This window comes from Podarcis vaucheri (assembly GCF_965113315.1).
Source record: "Podarcis vaucheri genome assembly, chromosome: 14".
In the NCBI taxonomy this organism is placed as follows: Eukaryota; Metazoa; Chordata; class Lepidosauria; order Squamata; family Lacertidae; genus Podarcis; species Podarcis vaucheri.
This window is the reverse complement of record NC_138752.1, coordinates 14,684,338-14,707,946: the sequence shown is the minus strand read 5'-3', so window position 1 is coordinate 14,707,946 and position 23,609 is coordinate 14,684,338. Positions and strand designations below refer to the sequence as shown.

At 43.6% G+C, this 23,609-nt stretch overlaps 2 protein-coding genes across 4 annotated transcripts in view; one reads left to right on the top strand and one right to left on the bottom strand.

The window, feature by feature from the left end:
* FAM227B (family with sequence similarity 227 member B) overlaps positions 1-9,766 on the top strand; it is a 113,150-nt gene extending 103,384 nt beyond the window's left edge. The window contains exons 14-17 of the mRNA XM_082198939.1: positions 5,936-6,018; positions 6,604-6,678; positions 8,593-8,662; positions 9,574-9,766. Coding sequence (XP_082055065.1) covers positions 5,936-6,018; positions 6,604-6,678; positions 8,593-8,662; positions 9,574-9,660 — 315 coding nt within the window. The 3' untranslated portion in view covers positions 9,661-9,766. The remainder of the gene's footprint in view (positions 1-5,935; positions 6,019-6,603; positions 6,679-8,592; positions 8,663-9,573) is intronic.
* A 138-nt stretch (positions 9,767-9,904) lies between these two features.
* GALK2 (galactokinase 2) overlaps positions 9,905-23,609 on the bottom strand; it is a 72,844-nt gene continuing 59,139 nt past the window's right edge. For 2 of the 3 annotated variants that reach the window (XM_082198646.1, XM_082198645.1), the window contains 2 exons: positions 16,128-16,329; positions 9,905-10,273 (listed from right to left, as the gene is read on the bottom strand). In XM_082198646.1, the coding sequence (XP_082054772.1) occupies positions 10,066-10,273; positions 16,128-16,329 (410 nt within the window). In that variant the 3' untranslated portion in view covers positions 9,905-10,065. Of the gene's footprint in view, positions 10,274-13,603; positions 13,740-16,127; positions 16,330-23,609 lie in introns of all 3 variants that reach the window. The other variant, XR_014213419.1, reaches the window with a different exon arrangement.

Genomic DNA, 23,609 nt, shown 5'->3' with positions numbered 1-23,609 from the left:
ATTTCCAACAAGTCTGGATTTGGGTAGAGGTAACCATTCCCAATAAAGATTAATGCCTGAATTCCTTCAAGCATTTTTTAATGATAATTCTTATTGCTCTGCTCTCCCGTGTACCAAAATGTTTCCACAGGAGCAACCTTTCCCCTCAGAGGAAACGTTACAGGATTCAGGACTTTTTAGTTTAGGGAAAAGACAAGTGAGAGGCAACATGGTAGAAGTGTATAAAATAGGCATAGTTTGGAGAAAGTGGATGAGAAATGGTTTTCTCCATCTCTTATAATGCTAGAACTCAGCATTAGATCGATATGCTTTATTATTAGTTCTGTAGAATGACTGATTCAGAGACTGATCTGTGATCAGAATGCTACTTTGTTATAGTAATTGTAGGTTGAACACCACCCATCTCATTTCAGAATCTGCTTAGAATGCGAGACTTTTTGGTGAGTGTATGTTTTCAGATATCCTCTCCCAGCTTGCATTGTTGGCGCCAACTTTTCAGTTTTGCTTTCATCTTTGTTAGTTGCAGTAGCTTCCATTTTCCAGTGTGTTTTCAGCCAGCCTTCAGAATTTCATGCTCATCAGAGCTCAGACCTGGGCAAAAAGCCCTTTGATATAGCTGGTAGCCCTTTACAGGTCTGGAGGGAAAGAAGGGGGTCGGTTATAGGTTTGCCCCTGAGAGACAGAGAAGAAAGTTTCCATCTTTTCTTTATCTGCTCCTGTGAATGTTACTGCTTTCTGGAGATTTAGGTACTAGTCCTTCTGCCTTCTACATCTAAAACTATTGTTACTGGCTTTCAAACACTTTCCAGTGTGTCTGTATCATTCCTGGATTTTCAGAACTGGACAGCTGAGGTCGCATATTTCACTATGCTTCAAATCTTCAAGTTACATATATTTGATCTGCCAGTAACCATCATCCGATGTCAGCATCTTCATCAGAATCCAACTTCTAATTGCTACTGGCTTTTAAAAACAAATCCAGCTGAAAAGATATAAATCAGCTCTTTTGGAAAGTTTTTGTTGGAGTATCTAAAGGAAAGGCTTTGTCAACATAATCTTCTGTTCTGATTCTGACACTGTTGGTTTTCTTACAAGGAATTACCTGAGAAGAAAAACTCTCTGAGTTCAGGACTTTTCAAAAATGAGTTTAATCGTAGTGTGACTTTTCTTGGTTTTAACATAAGCCTACCACGATCAGATTCCTCTCGGATAATAATACATAGCTGTATCAAATCTGTTTTGTGGCTCTTCTCTGCAGCCCTAGATTTATCTTAAGGAAATTTGGTAAATCCTTTCTTGGGGCCCTTATTTATTTTACATACTATTTCCTGGTGTATTTATTTCCCTTGGCTGCTACATCAGCATTGGGAACTGTGTGTGTTTGCATTTGTGATATTTCTTAGATTCAGATAGGTAGCCGTGTTGGTTTGATGCAGTCAAAATATAAAAAATAAAAATTAAAAAATTGTCCAGTAGCACCTTAGAGACCAACTAAGTTTGTTCTGGGTATAAGCTTTTGTGTGCATGCACACTTCTTCAGATATTTCTTAGTTATTGTGTAGGCCTTCATATGTCCGGTTCTTCCGTCTAATACAGTGGTACCTCAGGTTAAGTACTTACCGTATTTTTTGCACCATAACACTCACTTTTTTCCTCCTAGAAAGTAAGGGGAAATGTCTGTGCGTGTTATGGAGCGAATGCCTGCGGGTGGCGGGGGGGGGGGGATCTGCTGCAGTTGTGAGCAGAGGATCCATGGTTCCCCTTCCTTCCCTCCTCTGTGGTTACAAAACATGGATCCACATGGATCCTCAGGATTTTTGCATTGGGCTACTCCAAACTCACTGTCAGATCACATGTCTGTGGCCACAGCATGAACCACAAAAATCATATATCCACTATTTCGTTTAGAATATTTTTTTTCTTGTTTTCCTCCTCTAAAAACTACGTGCGAGTTATGGTCTGGTGCGTGTTATAGAGCGAAAAATACGGTAATTCGTACCGGAGGTCCGTTCTTAACCTGAAACTGTTCTTAACCTGAAGCACCACTTTAGCTAATGGGGCCTCCTGCTGCCGCCGCGCCACCAGAGCACGATTTCTGTTCTAATCCTGAAGCAAAGTTCTTAACCTGAAGCACTATTTCTGGGTTAGCAGAGTCTGTAACCTGAAGCGTATGTAACCTGAGGTACCACTGTAGTTGATTCATGTGGTAGGCGACAACAGGGCTGTAACCAAAATGAGGCCTATGAAAACAAGATGGAGGCATTAGCATGCTTTGGAGGCACCTAAAACTTGCAGAGGTATTAAAAAAAATAATTTAAGGGCAGGGTGATGCACACCCCAATAAACATTCCAGTGAAGACTGCCTGTTTAGTAATTATGGAATGGTGATTTATCAAAAGAAAATTAGGAAATGGGGGAAGGGGGTAGAATGGTCAGCTGGAAGGGGCATGGCTGGCTGGCTGGCTGGCTGGCTGGCTGGCTGGCTGAAACACTGAATAGGGGCATATCTGCTAGTAGATGATGGTTTATTGCAACATGGTGTGAGAGATCTGCCTTGTGTTACAGAGCTTCCCTTTAAAACTAAGGTTCCACATGCCTCCAGCCTTTAAATTCAGATTCCCAACTGATTTCACAGAGGAGACCAATGACTTAGGAGATGACCCAGTTCCCCATCATCTCTCTCACTCTTTCACCCTGGCGCATCGCTCCGCATACAAGAGCAGTGTTAGAAACTGAGATATGAAAGCTAGGAGCTAAATGGCACCTTAAGCCTAGGTTATAGGTGCAACAATGGAATGTCTAGGCACGCTTTTTATATACCGTATTTTTCGCTCTATAAGACGCACCAGACCACAAGACACACCTAGTTTTTGGAGGAGGAAAACAAGAAGAAGAAAAATCTGAATCTCGGAAGCCAGAACGGCAAGAGGGATTGCTGCGCAGTGAAAGCAGCAATCCCTCTTGCTGTTCTGGCTTCTGGGATAGCTGCGCAGCCTGCATTCGCTCCATAAGATGTGCACACATTTCCCCTTACTTTTTAGGAGGGAAAAAGTGAGTCTTATAGAGCAAAAAATATGGTATATATAACAAGAACACAAAGCTGAAAATGAATGAATTGCAGGTAAAATATTATGTTCATTTTTCATGTGGTCTAGTCCTTCCCTTGCCCACCCTCCTAATATTCTTAAGAGGGTCTCTTCTCCAATCTTCAGAGTAGCTGGAAATGGGGAGGCAGAAAAAGGACCTCATTTCCTTCCACTCTGAAATCTTAGGCACAGTGCTGCGCCCATAGCTCGGAAATTGCTGGCGCTAATGGAACTCTCTGTCGCAAAATGTGCCTAGAACAATGGAAGTTTTGAACACTGCACACACACACCCTTCTCCCCCACTGGCTGCCTTCACGCAGGTAGAGCGGTACCTCAGGATTCAGCCCAGAGGAAAAGGTGAGCAGCAGTGGTGGGGAGGAGAAGGAGGAAGAGGTGGATCTTTCTGAGAGCATCTTGCCCAATGGCCACCCAAAACCATGAAAGAAGCAACTGCAGACCTGTCTTCAGTTGTCCAGAGAGAGCTAAGGAGACTTAATGGAGAATGGCTCAGATCGGAAAGACCTGTGGTGTGAGAGGAGAGGAAAGAGTATGATATGGGACACAGAGGAAAGCAGGTTAACTGAATGGGTTGAAAAGAAAAATTATTAAATTGTAAGAAAAATGTTTGTTCTATGGTTTATATACTGGCACATCTCTCTTGGGTTAATAAAAAACGTAAAAGTGGTCCTTGGCGTGGTTTGCGTTATGCACCACTGGTATAAAGAAACGATAATATTTAGGTAGATTGAAGCAATTTTATGCAGACACTTGTAGTTTCCCCCCCGAGGCTTTGCTTAAAAATGCATCATAATGCTTTGTATATTATTCTTCGGGAAGACAAACAGACCGATCTCGCAGATGTCTTCCTGCACAGGACCTGCGACATGATTGGGAGTTTTGAAAGAGCACTGTCGGAACATGCGCAGGTGCCTGCCCTGCTGACTTGGACATCGCTGCTTCAGCCACCCCCAGCCATGTTAATGGGAACTGCTGCCCCGCAGTCATTGCCTCAAGCATTTCATTGGGACTTTCCTAGGAGAATCTGCAGAATGGGGCATATTTCCTTTTCTTAAAAGGAAAACGTAAATCTGTAATGAAATATTACATTGCCACTCTTTTTTAAAATAACCTTTAGTAGAAATTCTGCCCACGCATGTGCAAATTTTCTCTCTCTAGTTTCCTTGAGAGAAGGAATATTAAGCTCCTATTCATCCCAACGTATTCATGCTACCAGCTCTGATTTATACCTGCGTATATGGTATAAACGGCCAGTATACCTGAAGGAGCGTCTCCATCTCCATCATTCTGCCCGGACATTGAGGTCCGAGGGCCTTCTGGTGGTTCCCTCGCTGCGAGAAGCCAAGTTATAGGGAACCAGGCTGAGGGCCTTCTAGAAGACATCTGAAGGCAGCCCTGTTTAGGGAAGCTTTTAATGTTTAATAGGTTATTGTATTTTGGTGTTTTGTTGGAAACCGCCCAGAGTGGCTGGGGAAACCCAGCCAGATGGGCGGGGTATAAATAATAAATTATGATGATGATGATAAACCAGCTCTTTATGTTCCTGTGGAATCCAATAAAAGCAGGCCTCTTCCACATTTTCTGGTTTTATACCATCATATGGGACACGGGTGGCGCTGTGGGTTAAACCACAGAGCCTAGGACTTGCTGATCAGAAGGTCAGCGGTTCGAATCCTCACGACGGGGTGAGCTCCGGTTGCTCGGTCCCTGCTTCTGCCAACCTAGCAGTTCGAAAGCATGTCAAAGTGCAAGTAGATAAATAGGTATCGCTCTGGCGGGAAGGTAAGTGGCGTTTCCGTGTGCTGCTCTGGTTTGCCAGAAGCGGCTTAGTCATGCTGGCCACATGGCCTGGAAGCTGTACGCCGGCTCCCTTGGCCAATAAAGCGAGATGAGCGCCGCAACCCCAGAGTCATCTGCGACTGGACCTAATGGTCAGGGGTCCCTTTACCTTTACGGGATTATTAAGACAAAGCAGGGGTGGCTAGTCTATTAGGCCAAAGGTGCCCTGCTGAAGCAACCTCATCCAGCCTCCACCTGCCTGCCTTCTTACTTGCAACCAGCCCTGGAATTAGTACTGTCAGCTTCCTCCTCCTTCGTTTCTGTGCTGCCCTTGTAGAATTCTGCAGCGGAGAGCATGGCAACAAACCAGTCCCAGCGGGTGCCAGTCACCACTGGGAGGAAATACTTGCTCAGCTCACTGAACCCCCACAAAATGATACTATTGTGCCATTTAAAGAAATAAATGCAACATGTTGATTTACAACTTGCGTTGGGCATAAAACACCAGAAGTATTTCTCTCTAGAGTGACAGTGGAAAATGTCAACACCACCTTCTGTCACAGAATGGCTTTTGGAAAGAAAGAAAAAGGAAACTAACATTCCATTTCAGAGCCAAACAAAATAAACAGGATTATAAATTTATTGAAAAACGAGCTCTATTCATGAATTATTGGAACAGCAAAATATAATATAGAACCATATGTCTTCTTCTCCCAGCTTTAAGATACCACTCTCAATATTCTTAGCATTCTCAATATATGTAGCATTTTCAATATTCAATATTTCAGTATTCAGTATTCTTAGTATCTCCAACCTTATAGAAAATCTGGTACTTTTATGCTTGACTTCTATCCTTATTTTAACTATTGTATATAAGACCAGGCTGTCACAATTGCTTGATGGTTTCTCTTCTTTGACTGTCTGCTTAACTCGTGCTTAATACACATATGTATGTTTGCTTGTTGTAGATTTTGTAGCTTGGCCTTATAAATAAATGTTACAAAGAAAGACAAGCCTGAAAAATAAACATCTTTTCCCTTGACTGCAATAACAGCACACCGGCTTCTCCGACATACAGAGATGCTATTGCAGAAAGTCACAAAATTGCAGAAAAACGGCGCAACGATTTTCTTAAGTATTGCATTCATTAAGCAACTGTCTTTACTTTGAAAAAAGCTCTGTGTACAACTGGAGGGTACTTTGGGGACCTCACGTGAGGATGGCATGAATTAGATTTCTTGCCAAGCAGCAAAAAGGCAAAGGCGTATTGCGCTGCCTTAGTCACTCCCCCTATGTGCTCTATGAATTATCTGCCGCTAATGTTCCTATGTTTTAATGCTAAACTACAGATTCAGGAGAAGCAATGAACTTGCACAATAAGCTTGCAGACACCCAGGTACTTTGGTCACTCTTGGCAGTGCAAGTTGTTCATTTTCATATAACGAATAGCAGATGTCTATAGCTGCAATCCTCAATGCTGATCACCCTCCAGAAAACGCTTGTTCAATGGCACTCTTTCAGGGCTACTCAGCAGCAAATGATTTGAGGAATGCTGGGTTTCCAAGCAAACTTAGTGGAAAAGCAGAGATAACCTGCTGCATTTCATGTACAACTCCATATTTGCTTTTTATTTGTTTTAAACAGTGGGGTGCGTGAAAGTGTGTGTGTGTTCTTATGGATAACATTGCAAGTGTGTCATGCATATGGCTTTGCTTTTCAGTTTTGAACATAAGTGTGCTGAGGAACTAGCACATTTACAACGCCAGAGACAAAAAGTTAACAAAACATACAAGAGGTTTGCTTTTAACTATATATTTTTATGTAGCAAAAGGTTATGGCTCTCATCTTTAGGAATGTAAGCAACATAATGGCCAGGGCCAAATGATTTGGCTCTGATTAGTGGATCTCTAACCCGGAGGTAGGTTCCATTGAATTAAATGGGACTGGCATCTGAGTTAGACATGTATAAAAGGTAAAGGTACCCCTGCCCGTACGGGCCAGTCGTGTCCGACTCTAGGGTTGTGTGCCCATCTCACTTAAGAGGCCGGGGGCCAGCGCTGTCTGAAGACACGTCCGGGTCACGTGGCCAGCGTGACAAGCTGCATCTGGCGAGCCAGCGCAGCACACGGAAACGCCGTTTACCTTCCCGCTAGTAAGCGGTCCCTATTTATCTACTTGCACCCAGGGGTGCTTTCGAACTGCTAGGTGGGCAGGAGCTGGGACCGAAAGACGGGAGCTCACCCCGCCGCCGGGATTCAAACCGCCGGCCATACGATCGGCAAGTCCTAGGCACTGAGGTTTTACCCACAGCGCCACCCGCTCCTCTAAGTATTGGGCCTCAAATCATATAGGACCTTGTTGACCAGAACTAATGCCTTGAATTGAAAGTACTGCCTTGAAAGTACCCCTAAGTGCAAGTAGATAAATAGGTACCACTTTATAGCGGGAAGGTAAACGGCGTTTCCGTGTGCTGCGCTGGTGCTGGCTCGCCAGAGCAGCTTTGTCACGCTGGCCACGTGACCCGGAAGTGTCTCCGGACAACGCTGGCCCCCAGCCTCTTAAGTGAGATGGGCGCACAACCCTAGAGTCGGACACGACTGGCCCGTACGGGCAGGGGTACCTTTACCTTTACTTACTTAGAGGAGCACCTCCAACAATACCTTCCAGCCCAAGTTCTAAGGTCTTCAGGGGAGACCCTGGTGGTGGTGTCAGTGGGCAAGGCCTGGGGGCATGGCATGTGGCAGTCTTTCTCTGTAGTGCCCCCCTCACTAATGGAATCCCCTATCTGAGAGTCGGTTGTCCCTCATACAGTTAACAATTAGGCATCAGCTTAAAACTGCCAGGCCTTTGTTAGCTAGCTGCACACACATTAAGAGGAATAATCTCTTGTCCATTGGGTTGCATCCAACTAAGTTCTACTCACAGTAAACTCATTTAAATGAATATATTTGTTAGTTATTTCCATTATTTTCCATTGCTATTTCCATTATTTTCCAAGGGTCTACTCTCAGTAGGGCTAATATTGTATGCAACCCAGTGTCTTTGAGGATTGGTAATGGATGGTTGACAACTGTAATTGTTGTGTGAGATTTTATTTTGTTTTAATATTGTTAGCTATCCTGGACTTCAGCAGGAAGAAGGCTGGGGTATAAGAACAATAAGTAAGCAAAGAAACATCCCTTACAAGGTGCAAATGTTTGCTAATGGAGCTATGAACTCTGCACCAGCTTCCATAGCCTATTCAATTTCTAAAATGTTCCAAAATAATAATAAAAATAACAACAATGTGGGCCAAAAGTTGAGTGTAGGAGAAATGGAATTTAACACATGAGCTGGCAAAGGTGAATCCTAAATTCCAGATGGTGGCAGACTCGTTTTTATTGGTATGTTGAAAACAGTTGAAGTGTTAGATTATTCACTTCTCCTGATTTATAAGATTCAAGAAGTGTTATGTTCTAGTCATAAAGACAGGCATATATATGGGACATAGTTCACCCTGTAGCACATGAACTTTGAAGAAAGCAGCACATTGTGTTTGCTTGCCCTATATGCTAGAAATTCAGACAGATGAAATGGAATGTCACTTTGACCAGACTAAAGTAGGAGGGACGTTGTGGTTTTCTACAAAAGTGCAGCCAGTGACAAGAGGGGCCCCTGGAACAGAGCTAAATTCTACTGAATCATACTATGTCCTCTATTCTTTTCTTAGGATGTTGGCAACCATCACTAAGAAGTGTACTGAATCAAGGCTGCAAACAGAGAGCTTTATAAGCCAAAGGGTATGTCACTTTTGAGATCACCATTTTCAGTTTTTAAGTTAATCTTGTGGCCTGGATAAAGAGTGGAAAACCTACTTAAGTTGGCCAGAAGATTGTGCTTTTCCTACCTGTTCCATTCAATACCAGTCATACACTCAAGTCTCCCTGTTCTTCATCTGGGCAGGCAAAAGGTGAAAGCACCATCTCCAAAGCCCACTCAGCATCTTTGGCCCACTTCTGGATTCAGGTCCATCCTCTAGCAACTCCACTGAATTTCTGAAGGACATGAGAGTTCTTCCTTCCCACCAACTTTAAAATGATCAGTAATGTCTGAAGTAATCTATTCAGGTTTTAACTGCCCAGAGATGCAGCAACCTCAATTTAGTATTTCCTGTAGCGTGAAGTCCATCTGCAGCATTTGTTTGGTTTTCTGGGTTCCTCCAGTCAGCTTCTAGTTGTCCCAGTCACAGGGCTGGTAGCTATTGGTAGCCTACAAGTACCACAATGGTCTGATCCCCACCCCAAAATGATCAGACTCAGCTCTCTTCTCCTGCTGCTTTTGCACATTGAAACTCTGACTCATTAAGGCTGTAGAAGGTGGGCACCAGCCCCTTCTGTGGGTTTCTCTGGGCATTTAACTGCAAGGCCAGAAGAATTTCACTTGTGTCCTGGGGTGGGTGCCTGTTGCAGGAAATATTTTTTGAGGGTACCCCTTAAGATGGAAAGGCAAAGTTAGAAATGGCAGGAGAATTTCACTAACTGCCTGGCTCTCATTCCACTTTCTCTACCCTGAGTGTGTGGGAGAAGGAAGCATGATGGAGCCAGAGGTCCATTGCACTGAGCCAGATCCCACCCCACCCCACCCCATGTCACATGCTAGGTTATTTTCTCCACTTAATTCAACAGTTCATTCTGGTGTTTTGTTTGAACAGGAAACCCCAAAGCCATGCCATTCTACATCCACATCTGCATCTACATCCACATCCACTGTGAGTTCAGCAGCTGAAGACCTCCCTTAGTAAGATACGTGTAACAAAAGCTACCCGATTCATTCCGTGTATACTTGATATTAAATACGCCACTATCTTCAAGTCAATAAAGACAGACAGAGCAGCATTTTAAAAATTTCCATCTGATTCATTTCTTTCTCTTACATTAGTAGGTTTTGGCAAATAAAGTTTTGTAAAGTCCAGACAAAAATCACGTGTTTTGGATTATCTCTTTTAGAAGCATAATTTCTGTGGGGAAAATACATCACAACAATTAATAGAACTCTTAATTTTATTACAATTATTTTTCAAAATGCATTCTAATAATGGACGTTGCTCATTATAATAACAAACAAATGATTTGTTTACTGTAGCGTAGGAAGTCCTGCCAACTTCACAGTGCCCCAGATTATTCCTTTAAAAAATTGACATCCTTTAGGACTCCAGAAAAATTGTCGCTCCACCACCAGGGTTGGTAGCAAATAGGCTGTTTCCTCCCAGCGCTAACCTCTGGTTGTTGTTTTTATAGTAAGCCTCTTTCACATGTGCTAGGAAACTCTCCAGCTTCTCCACAGGAACCATTGACACAGTGCAGCCACCCCATCCTGCTCCCGTCAGGCGCGACCCAATGGCTCCAAATTGCCTAGAAGAACAAAAAGCAAGGAAAGAGATTTTCGAAGCCGTAAGTCAAACGGAGAGTGTGTGTCGCATGCAACATGCCCACTTGAACACAGTGCGCTCAAGTGCCTTGGAATTCATCTCGTTTTTAGAAGCTTAGAGTAGGAAGAGGCAACTGTGAACAGGGTGGTGGGGTGCTTAATTCAGTCCTGAAGGGCTTCCCATCTGGTCCCCACCACAACCTAATCGCTTGTTATGCCTGCTTCAGCCAGGCAAGCCAATGCACAGGCAGGGGGCTCTTTAACCTCTCCAGCATGAATATTAAGAGAGGTCACGAATGAACCACATTTGCTCATTCTTCTATGCCTATGTTTTGGAGAACAGATGACTTATATTGCACCGGAAGGGGTCAGGTTGCTGAGGAAAGGTGTATCAAAGACAGTAAGCGCAGCCAACAGGCCTTTATTAAATTAAACCTATTACCCCCGTTAAAGCTTTGTTGCCGACCAGATGCTTAAAAGTTCCTGTCTGCATCGAAGGCAAAGTTATTCGCAATCCTTTGTAGTGTTTTAGAGCATTTATATAAGTAAGCACTGAGGGGGAGGCAGAAGAAATATGTCATTTTGTTTACCAGCATTCATCAGCAAAGATCCTTTAGTTTATGCCCAGTTAGTAGTCATAATATAAATTTCCAAATCTGGTAAAGTCCTGATGCCGAACAGTTCTGCTCATCAGGATGAGGCACCTCACGCTTTTCAAGATTCAGCTGCTCCTTCCATTTATAGCAACAGGCAGGAAAAGGGAATGTTGTGTTAGTCAGAGAATAGCCAAACACTTTAATCACTCAGCATTAGGGGTTGTTGTTGTTGTTAAAAATGCATACTATGTATTTGCTATCTAAAACAATGCTGAAATTGGCCCAGTCAAGGTTTCTGCTTGCCTTTGTGAAGCATGGTAAATTGGTATTCCAAAAGGGGAATGGCGCTTGTTCGAATAATAGTTGCATTATTATATAAAGAACCCCAGAACTTGGGGAGGTGTGTTATTGCAGTTTGCAGCTGGTGATTAGCAAGGTGATTTGGAGCAAAGGCTTGGTGTTGTTAACCCATTCCCATCTTCATTCTTGACCAGGAAAAATGATGATGGGACTTCAGAGTTGGGTAAAGTGAAACTCATGCATTAGTCCCAGGCTGAACCAGGCCACAAAGGTGGCTGGCCAACCAGAGTAAGAGTTCACAGGAGAGTTCCCCTTCTCAGTCCAGAGACTGAGCTGTTTTGTCTCCTCCATCTAGCAATTTGAAGTAATTTGAAGTAATTCCTCTTGACTTAGAGCAGTGCTGTTGAGCTCAGAAGAAAAATTTCTTTTAAGGTGGTATTTCCAAGAAGTCTTCCTTTATTAATAACTCCTCCAACTTTTTTCCAAGTAATGGGCAAAATGACAGAAGGTTTCAACCATCTAACATGAAACTCAAAATCTATTCTGTGGATTTTTAAAAAATGTAGCGCTGACCAATTAGTGGCTAAGCATTTTGGCACTCCAAACCCTCACCATTATGAACCTTTCTAAAAAAAAATATGGCAGGAACTCTTTAGGAAAACCCAAATATGCTGGCAAACCCAAAAACATCTGTATATGCAGATTTTGCTTCACAGTTCAAAACCTTGTAAGAGATGCAAATCTGATAGACACAAGCAAAGCTGTGGCACATGGTTTTAGAAAGGATTTTTAAACCTATGCATAGCAGCTGGCTATGATTGTGTATAAAAGCCATTTAATGTATGCAGTTGCTACCCATTACCATAACCATATCAAGCAAATGTTTTTGTTAGTCAGCTTTTTAAATCAATGACAGGCAATAAAAGGCCAGGGAGGGAATATCAGTCATCAGTGGAACAATCCAGGATGAAATACAATAATTACTTAAATAAAATATCTTCTGAATGAGATAAGAGCCAAATGAACCAACGTGTTCTTAGTTGCATGCAATTCATTTCCTGTCATAAATCTCCTAGACCAGTTTAATTATTGCTGCCAAAATTGATAGCCCTCTTACTTCAGTGAAATCTTAATAACCACACAGTTCATATTGGCACTTACTCGTCTCCATCAGTTTCTGTGTTGCTTAATGTGTATCTTATAAAGCAGGGGATTTATATGGTTGTGGCCATTCTTCATTTTTATTCAGCTTCCAGGTTTGTCACAGAGCAAGAATCCCATTTCAATTCAGACATCACACCAAACTATTATTCACACTTACCATACCACAGTTTGAGCTACCAAATGTACATGGAAACATTGATTTTGACCATCTTCCGGCTCTCATTTTTTATCTGCTCAGCAAACCCATTACTATAGTTCCTCAGCTTCCACAAGCAGCTTTAACAGCTGCAATCCAGACATAACATAAACCATAGGTGACACAAGCCATGATTTACAAATTCACCTCAAATCTCCATTTCTGGTTGAAGTTTCCTGACTGGTTGTAAAACATTTGTCAGTTCAAACAATATGCCAAACCATAGTTAGGTTTCCTTAACCATGCATTGGCACAAGGCCTGAACTGATTCTCTCTGTAGAGCAGTGGTAGCTAACCTGTGGTCCTTCAGATGTTGAACTACAACTTCCATCATCTCTGACTGCAGGTGACTGAAGTTGGGATTCCAAAAACATCTAGAGGACCACAGATTGGCCACCCCTGTCCTATGACTATAACGAAGACAGCTTAGAAGAGTTTGGAAGAAGAAGAAGAGTTTGGATTTGATATCCCGCCTTTCACTCCCCTTCAGGAGTCTCAAAGCGGCTAACATTCTCCTTTCCCTTCCTCCCCCACAACAAACACTCTGTGAGGTGAGTGGGGCTGAGAGACTTCACAGAAGTGTGACTGGCCCAAGGTCACCCAGCAGCTGCATGTGGAGGAGCGGAGACGCAAACCCGGTTCACCAGATTACGAGACTACCGCTCTTAACCACTACACCACACTGGCTTAGATACATACATAATTGCTTTCTATGACTTGAGGTTTCTCAAGCTTAAAACATCCCTGTGGTTAGTCTCAGCACTAACTGATATGAGAGACAGTGGCAGACATGTAGCACCCTATGGTGCCCTCAGTTTAGATCAGGCTTCCTCAAACTTGGCCCTCCAGATGTTTTTGGCCTACAACTCCCATGATCCCTAGCTAGCAGGACCAATGGTCAGGGATTATTAGAACTGTAGTTTCAAAACATCTGTAGGGCCGAGTTTGAGGGAGCCTGGTTTAGGGGGTAAGGAGATTCTAAAAGGATGGGGAAGGAGTAGGTCTTAAATCTGGTATTTAAAGGAAGGTAGAGATTGCACCAGATTATTGGGACCTACCTGCATAAGTGGTTGGGCTGCCCCAAGGTAAAACAGTTCTAGACAAAATTATTTTCTGAGATCTCACTGATAACTGGACAAACAATTCATGCTTTGTCTGGCTCTTTTGAATTTGTTTGTAGATTTGGATCAAGACCTGAATAACAAGGAAATGATTTTGCATCTTTTGACAGTGAGACAGGCCACAATTGCCAAATGTTGGAAAACTTTTTATCTCAATAATCTAGGCTATTGATATTCCCAGACTTGGCAAATCACCACTTTTGAAATATCTCACATGCGCTAAAAGTGGCCACGGGCCAAATTGAGAGATCACTTCATAGCCATTTGGTCCAATTTTATTTTATATAGTAATACAGCATCTGCTTTAGACCATGGAGCTTTTCCCTTTGGTATGTTTTATTACTGACCCAGTAAATCACATAGCTATATTCTCTTGCATAACAGCCTGCTTATAAACATGGCAAAGGAGACAGAGAATGGGTGTTGCTGGAGAGACACATATAATAAATAGGCAGAAAAAGGTGCTCTCTGAATCTCACTTGAGGACACAGTTGACTGACAAACACTTCGGCAAATATTTCCCTTAAGAGACAATCCTTAAGGACACTGCAGGCCACTGCTATAAGTATGACAATAGAAATATATCTGCTCAGCTCAATGTCAGGTTTTATATTATTAAATGCAAAGAAACAAGCCACAGATTGCCAACTGAAGACTTTCAGTGAAACTTCTGGGAACCATCTGCACTTTAAAAACACACAGACTGCTGTCGAGTACACAGCTATGAAGAAGAAGAAGAAGAAGAAGAAGAAGAAGAAGAAGAAGAAGAAGAAGAATTTGGATTTGATATCCCGCCTTTCACTCCCTTTAAGAAGTCTCAAAGCGGCTAACATTCTCCTTTCCCTTCCTCCCCCACAACAAACACTCTGTGAGGTGAGTGGGGCTGAGAGACTTCAAAGAAGTGTGACTGGCCCAAGGTCACCCAGCAGCTGCATGTGGAGGAGCGGAGACACGAACCCGGTTCCCCAGATTACGAGACTACCGCTCTTAACCACTACACCACACTGGCTCTTGAATGAATATCTGAGTCTCACTGATGTTTGGTCCACTCTAACAATATGGTTCTATAAATGTGCTAGGTTGCGGCTTTAATGCCTAGGCTGCAATCCTTGTAGCATTCCATTAGCATCACTGCCACAAAATCAGCCTAGAGCAGGGTACTGTAGAATAATCTGTATGGTGAGTTGGTTTGAAAGCAATCACTGTATCTGAAACAGAGATACTCTAGGCTCTACATTACTGTATCAAGTGTCCCTGCACTCTTTGAGGCTACAGAAATAATGTCTCTTCCACAAACTTTGCCAGCACTTCAAGTCAGGAACCCCCCAGGGCCTCACACTCTTATAGCATAGCCTAAGAAGGATAATAACCTTCACTTAGCTACTTAGTGCACCAAACCACCAGCACTTTCTGCCAAACACTTGTGGCATGACAACCATACAATATGGCCATAATGAAATAGTTTAGATTCTTTCTAGAGTGCTGAGTTTCAGGCTGGCCCAAGACAGCCTCGGCATATTAGATCAAACTATTACCAACTAGCTGTACACAGTTACACATGAAAAATGTAGTAAAGTGTTGGATGAAGCTGGGCAGCAGATGCCATAAAATTCATTGTATTCTCTTATATTAACAAAATGTACCAACCAGTTCTCTTCTGTCATGGAAAGAGCAGCTGATTGTTTGCGAGAGCTAGTTTTGGTTTCAGCAAATGCTATTTAAAAACCTCTCTGGTGGGTTGCTACTGGAAGATCCACAGTAAAGGAGCTTTGTCCTACTATGGATTTGTATAGCACCTAATGTGAAAGAGTTTTGATCTTGCGCGAGACAATAAAGGGAAGGAGCAAAAATAAACAAGTAAACCAACTTTTTTCCTAGGTTGGGAAAGTCAGGAGCTGTAAATACAAGTATGTTTCTCTCATATTTGGGGAACAGCCACTGCTGAGTGGTAGAACACATTCTATGCATGCAAAAGGTCGCCAGTATATCCAGGCAGGGCTGGAAAAGGCTCCTCTCTGAAACCCTGGCATTCTGGTCCAGATTTAAATTGTGCTTTAGACCCCAAATATCTATTAAAGTAGAGGCAAGTGTCCCTTATTTGCCACGTTCTGTGAACTCTGACATGTGGTTCCTCATCCAATTTGAAACCATACTGGATCCTGCTTAGCTTTGCCAATGTGCTTGAAGTTTTATTGCTGCACCAAAGCCCTAGGGCAGAGCTGGTAAACCAGCAGCCCTCCAGACGCTGAACTCCCAACTCCCATCAGCCGCAGCCAGCAGCATAGTCAAAGATGATGGGTGATGTAGCTCAGCAACGTTTGGCGAGTCATGGGTTCCCCACCCTTGTCCTAGAGTACCGGTAACAGTTTTAAAAAACAGCTTAATGTTATGGTGCACATTCACTGCAATCCAACCCACATGCTCAAAAGAAAGTTCACTTTCCATGGCCTTTGCAACTTACAGACAGATGTCCACCAGCTGATTCAGTTCAGGACAGCTGCACTCATATAAGTCCTTGCAGCTGGCATGGCTCTGGTTCATTAAATCCCCCAGTAACTGGACTGTATCTTCAGGTGCCTCTGTACAAATCTTCTTAAACTCGAGGACTCTGGCAGCTTCGCTGTACACATGCTTAGCACGTTGGTATAATTTAAAGGTGGTCACTAAATTTAAAAAGCAAGAAAAAAATATTCAGTGCAGGAACAAATGGAAAGATGTATGATTTATTGCTATCAGATGTGGTCATGTGGCTTCCAGAGAAAACTGGGAAGAAAGGTGATCCAACATTTTCCTACCTATTTTGTTTCTCCTTTCTTTCAGTCATGTCGGTATTGGTATAAAAACTGTAAGCTCTGATCCACAGCAAGCAAGATGGTATGCAGAGAAATAGGGGATTGCAGTTATCACGACATAAAACATACCATGCCAGTCAGCTGTGTTGTATTCTGTAAAGTCAGCAAACTTGGGGGTTGAAATAATGTGGTCAGGAGGAAAGTGCTTTAACAAACATACTCCAGGAGCTTCCTCCATTCTGCCTTTCTTGCTGCTCCAAGTAGGAATAGACAAAACTCCTTCCCCTGGTTAAGCATCCTGAGCAATGGCGCTGCTTGACAAGTATCAAAGCATTAGAGCTACCTCCATGGTTTGTGGTCTTCTTAACTTGCTTCAGAAATGTCTAATTGACTTTCTTTCTTTCTTTTTTAAATGATAGACAAGAGTCTGTAGCCCCTGTTGGTATGGAACCCAATAAATGTGTACCTCCTATACCTGTTGGCATCTGAAATGCCATGACTAGGAGGCTGACTCCTTTGAAATCCACAATATGTTTCTCCTGTTGTGTTTGCTCAAAAATTCAGCATTCATTCATTTATTACATTTATATACCACTTTATTTTCTTCCAAGTTGCTCAATTCATAGCTGTCAACTTACAGATTTGAAAATAAGGGACCAGCAGCCTCGAAAAGAAGGGATCAGCAGCCAAAATAAGGGATTTTCTGGGCACAGGTATGTTCAACTTATGAGCCCCTCCAAGCCAAAGGCAGAAAGCCCAGCCAGCAGCCAACAGCGAGGCAACCCGGCAAAGGGGATGCAGCAAGGAAAACCACCATCACCTCTCCGCTGGGAAGCACTGAGCAAAGGCAAGTTCCCAGGCAACGCAGCCGATTTGATGGGCACAAGGCATGCAAGTTCCACCCCCCAGTCGTTCTTAGACTCCTTATTGGGTGAGGCAGCCAAGCAACACAGTTGGAGCCTCCCTCCTCCCTGGCCGGCAGGGAGGGAGAGGAGCTGCTTCCTTTGAAAGCCGGGAAATTTAAGGGACATCATCAATAAGGGACAGAGCCAGGACACGACGCTGGGATAAGGGAGTTTCCCGCCAAGTAAGGGATGGTTGACAGCTATGTTCCCATTTCATTCTCACAACCACCCTATGAGGTAGGTTAGGCTAAGAGATGGTGACTGGTCTAAGGTTCCCCAATGAGTTTCATGGCTGAGTGGGGATTCAAACCCTGATCTCCCAGGTCATAGTCTAACACTGGTTCTCAGGTGGCAACAAATAAATACCTTTCTGAAGTTTTCTGATTGAGCTGTGTTTCGAACTTTCATGCAACTAAGGAACTGGGAACTACTAACCAACTTCAGCATCATCTGTAACCAGGGTTGGTCCTGACAACAGGGTGGCACTGTTATCTGTGTAGGACCTGACACAGGTGAATGAAAAACCTTTATAAGATTCTCTCCACCAGTAAATTTCATATAACCCAGACCAGCAAATACGGTGTGTAGTTTATACTGTCAATGCCTAGCCTTGTGCCAGCCCCCAAGTGAGTAGCGTTCTTCCAGCATGAAATAAATAACCTCAAAAGTATTACCAACCTTATCAAGTACAGTGGTACCCCGCAAGACGAATGCCTCGCTAAACGAAAAACCCGCAAGACGAAAGAGTTTTCCGATTTTTAGAGGCTTCGCAAGACGAATTTCCCTATGGGCTTGCTTCGCAAGACGAAAGCCCATAGGGAAATCTCCTGGGACAGCGGGGAAGTGCAGCGCACCTTCTCCTCTGTTCCCAGACCTGTCCTGAAGGCTTGTGGTGGGAGGTCCGGGAACAGAGGAGAAGGCGCGCAGCGCTTCGCCTCTGTTCCCGGGACTTGCGTGGGAGGAGGGTTTTTCCTCCCCACCGCCAACATTCAGAACAGCATTCTGAATGTTGGCGGTGGGGAGGAAAGCCCTCCTCCCACCGCAAGCCTTCAGGACAGGTCCGGGAACAGAGGGGAAGGCGCGCAGAGGGCTGCCTAGGCTGCGGATAGCAGCATGCTGCCCCGCGCAAGGGGCGCTCTTAAGCAGAGCGCCCCTCGCGTGGGGCAGACATTCGCAGCTTGGGGAGCCCTGCAGGAGTTCCCCGCAGGGCTCTGCAAGCTGCAGATAGCAGCCTGCTGCCCCTATCCGCAGCTTGCGGATAGCAGCCTGCTACCCCTATCTGCAGCTTGCAGAGCCCTGCGGGGAAGTCCTGCAGGGCACCCCAAGCTGCAGATGTCTGCCTCGCACCGGGCAGCAGGCTGCTACCCGCAGCCTAGGCAGCCCTCCGGGAACTCTTCTGAAGGCTGGCGGCGGGAGAAGGGCTTTTCTTCCCACCGCCAGCCTTCAGAAGGCTGTTCTGAAGGCTGGCGGTGGGGAGAAAAGTCCTTCTCCCCCCGCCAGCCTTCAGAAGAGGTCTGGGGACAGACTGTCCCTGGACCTGGTCTGAAGGCGGTCTCCATAGGAACGCATTAATTGATTTTCAATGCATTCCTATGGGAAACCGTGCTTCGCAAGACGAAAAACTCGCAAGAAGAAAAAACTTGCGGAACGAATTAATTTCGTCTTGCGAGGCACCACTGTACTAACCTTGCCATAATGATGCTAATGGTTGTTGAGAAAGTGTATTTCACTGCTCTTTATCTCAAGCATTATCCTATCCCTTCCTCTATCACCTTTACTAACATTTTTCTTGAAGTTTATTTTGTACATCTCTTCACCAGTCCCTTCAACTCAGGCTACGTTCCCAAACTTACTTAATAAGCAATAAAGCCCTTCTGAACAAAACTTGCCTGATTTCTGAGCAAACATGCATAGGGTTGAACTACCAATCACCTAGTTTACATTTCTCTCTCTCTCTCTTGACCATTGTTTATTTATTTATACCATTTATATCCTGTCTTTTTGCCTGACCACAGGGATCTGAGGCATCTTCAAGATTCAAAACGACACGGCAATAAATTCTAGTGGAAGTGGTTTACATAGGCAGCTGTAAAAGTAACATATATGTATATATGAGTTCAAGGGATACAAATATTTTCACATTAAAACTGAATGGCCCTTTCATGCAGAAATACTCCAAAGGGCTAAGGCCTTAATTGCATCCACCAGGGTCCCAATCTGGGTGCCAGGTGGAGATCAGCCAACATATTTTCTCTATTGAGTTCTTGGATCTTTGGTCATGTTGAATTCTGGGAGTGATATAAAACGCCAGTAGATTTTTCTTGCAGGAAAAGCTGAATAAAAGATGGTACTCAAATGGGCTTCATAGCACATCATTCACAACATGCGTTGCCACCGTAAAATGTCCACTTTAGCTGGTTTAAATTTGAGGCATTGGTTTCCTGTCTCTCCTCAAGGACATGGGAAGCAGAGGGGGAATTACAGTGATGAATGAAGAAAACAACATCATAGGTGCCAGGATTATTTGGCCCGATATGAAACATAACTGCTGTTAATGAGAATGGACCCAATGGAAGAGTTGACTAAATACATCATTGTTTTGGAATAAGATTAAAACCCATCAAAATTGGAAAAAGCTATGTACCCCAATGGAAATGACCCCCCTGGGATGGGTCACTGAACAATGGAAGGAGTTTTCCCAATTCCCAATTTACCAAATCCATTCAGGAGTACATTTTGTCCCTGTGTTTATGAATTGGTCTCTGCTACTTTCGCACCATGCAATGCACAGTATCGCTGCTGGGTGGTTTACAGAGGTGTGTGTTGAAAACAGAGCATTCCTCTCTGGACAAATTCTCTTTCCAGACTATTTCCTTTTGAAGGCATTATTTTACAGCGGGGCAGTTTTAAAAATGTGCATTTGTTTAGGGCATATCTGAAAGTTGCGTGAGAGTCTGCCATTGCTCACACTCTCTTGTAAATCACCATTGAACAGTAGTAACCCAGAGAATGAACTGAAAACATGTCTGGTTTCAATTTGGAGGCCAACATCTTGCCAAAGGCTGTGATTGATTCAGAGACCACCCTTCGGTAAAGCAACGCTTCACTGGCCAGATTACCTTAAAGCACTTCGCGGTTCTCTCAAGATCGTCACGTTACGTACTGGCCATGGGAATCATCTTTTTACTTATTCCTGCCAGCCAGACGCTGGAAAGGCATGTTCTCAACAACATTCTGTCATGTAAGAGAAGGCTCTATAACCTCTCCACATTTGGTTTTGCCTCTAATCTAGTGTAATCCTTTCAAAGCAATTATTACATCCAAAATGACAGAAACCGGGGTTGCATTGTTGTTTTCTTAGACTTTCTTATTAGAGTGACTGTTTGCCAAGCAAATGTGAGTTGAGGAATGATAGTATTTAATTAAGGGGCTCTATTGTGTGTGGGACGTGGGTGGCGCTGTGGTCTAAACCACAGAGCCTAGGGCTTGCCAATCAGAAGGTCGGTGGTTCGAATCCCCGCGACGGGGTGAGCTCCCGTTGCTCGGTCCCTGCTCCTGCCCACCTAGCAGTTCGAAAGCATGTCAAGTGCAAGTAGATAAATAGGTACCGCTTCGGCAGGAAGGTAAACAGCATTTCTGTGCGCTGCTCTGATTCGCCAGAAGTGGCTTAGTCATGCTGGCCACATGACCCAGAAAAACTGCAGAAGCGGACAAACGGCAGCTCCCTCGGCCAGTAAAGCAAGATGAGCACTGCAACCCCAGAGTCGTTCACGACTGGACCTAACGGTCAGGGGTCCCTTTACCTCACTTTTATTGTATTTAGCTGGTAGAGCAGCCCAATTCTTAGAGAAAGCCACAAGTACTAACATATGATGGATTCTAGTAACGAGGAGTCATGCAGCCACTTAAAGATCTACCATGCAGCATCTGTAAGATGCAGAGGTGCAGATCTGTCACTTCCACCGACCAGCAAGACAGAGAAGAAGAAAGGACTATAATTTGGGCTAGTTTCCCCCACCTAACCTACATAGTTAAAGAGTTTTAACATCACGTCTCCCATTTTATTTTTAAATTTATTGTGATTTATATAGTATATACAAACTCCACAAGTAACAAAAAAGATCCAATAACTGTTTCTGCTTTCCCTTGGACAAGCAGATTATACAAACATCAATGCCAAAACAGGATGGAGTATCAGTGTCCATCTTCTTTCAGTGTACATTCCCAACAACAGGCTGGAATCGGATTCATTCTGGATTAGGCTTTACAAACTGTTCCAAATTAAGACATATTGTGATGATAATTGCATCTCTGTGTTTATCTGGTTCACAAACTAAACAAAATCTTCTAAAGCTGTGTGAAAGGATTCAATTTGTGTTTGCTCCCTTAATACTTGAAAGTAGTTTGTTAGTGTCTCCATTGCCACTAAATACCATAACTTCTTATACCAGCTTCTTAAGTTTAGCCCATTAGCATTTTTCCAATGTCAGGACAGTACAGTGGTACCTCAGGTTACATACGCTTCAGGTTACACACTCCATTAACCCAGAAATAGTGCTTCAGGTTAAGAACTTTGCTTCAGGATAAGAACAGAAATCGTGCTCCGGCAGCGTGGCAGCAGCAGGAGGCCCCATTAGCTAAAGTGGTGCTTCAGGTTAAGAACAGTTTCAGGTTAAGAACGGACCTCTGGGACGAATTAAGTACTTAACCCGAGGTACCACTGTATAAGTCTAGCCACTACCACCATATGTTGGAACAATTCTTTGGCAACAATGTCTAAATTGAGACATCCCCCAAAAGTGATAGAAGGCATAGTTGTGGATCTTTGGTGACTTGACACTTGGCTCATCTCCTCAGTGACATTCTCCTAAAATATTTCTAGTAAGCATTGTCACCAGAGGTGCTAGTAGGTCTCTAACAGCCTAACCTGTGAATAATCTTTAAATATTTGTACTTAACAGAGGACAATATTCTGAATGTTTTTATCAGCCAACCTAAAGAAAATATAGCATGCTGGGTCAATTTGCTTTCCTAAATCTATTTCCCATACAGCCTTAAAGTTATCAAAGGTTGACACTGTCAGATCAAGCAGCAAACCTTAAGAGACTAAGCCCTTGTACCCTCCTCATAATCGTGAATCCACTTTTCAAATGATGTGAGCTCCCTTCGTAGTATGCTCTTTTATTAGTGAGCAAGTAATGAAAGACTGTTCTGGATTAAGCTCCAGCCATCCAACCCTTCTCCTGCAGTTTATATTTTTTATTTCGACATTTGACAGTGCCCCTCTTTTACAAAAGTCACATGAATGAAAAAGCCATTTATATTTCAATTCAGAGCAATATGATTCCTTAATTGGGCTATGAAAGGAGGAATAATGGAGCACAGGCATTAACAGAAAGAAGTAATGAGACAGCAAAGCTACCAACACCTCCATTTCAATGCATGGAATGGGAATCACTTAGCAATGGGAATCACAGACATGTTCAGAGGAGGTATACTACTGGGTACCAAAACACTAAGAGTCAACCATGGGGGAGACTACTGCCTTCCTGCTCCGCTTGTGGGCTTCCCAGAAATATTTGGTAGGCCACTATGGGAAATAGGATGATGAACTATATGGAGCTTTGGATTGACCCAGGAGGGTGGTACTTTTATTCTTATGATACACTAATGGAAACAAAACCTCCATGGAGAGGCCCACATTCGCAACCACAATTGGCTTACGGAGCCACGCTTCTCATCTTACAGTTGAGCAGCTGAACTTCAGGTTTCCCAAGGTCACATAAAGAAAGCAAAGCAAAGCTGGCATCCAGATTCCTGTTGTACATCAGGGTGCCTAGTCTGTGGCCTTCCAGATGTTACTAGACTTAACTCCCATCAGCCCCAACAAGGATGGTTAGGGATGGTGTTAGCTGTAATCTAGCAACATCTGGAGGGCCACAGGTTAGCACATTCCTGCACATGCTTGTCAGGTGCCCTCCTCAATAGCTCCCACATGCATTAAGTGGATTGCACTTAAACTGCTTGTGTTGTAAGCCGCAAAAAGACCCTTCACAATCAATCAACATCTGGTCCATGCTGCAAAAAGTCAAGCAGATAGCTTCTCATCTTGGAAGCTCAAATTCTCCAAAGACAAACTGCAAATAAGCTATAATGATTTATTATTTATACCCCGCCCATCTGGCTGGGTTTCCCCAGCCACTCTGGGCGGCTTCCAACAAAACACTAAAATACAATAACCTATTA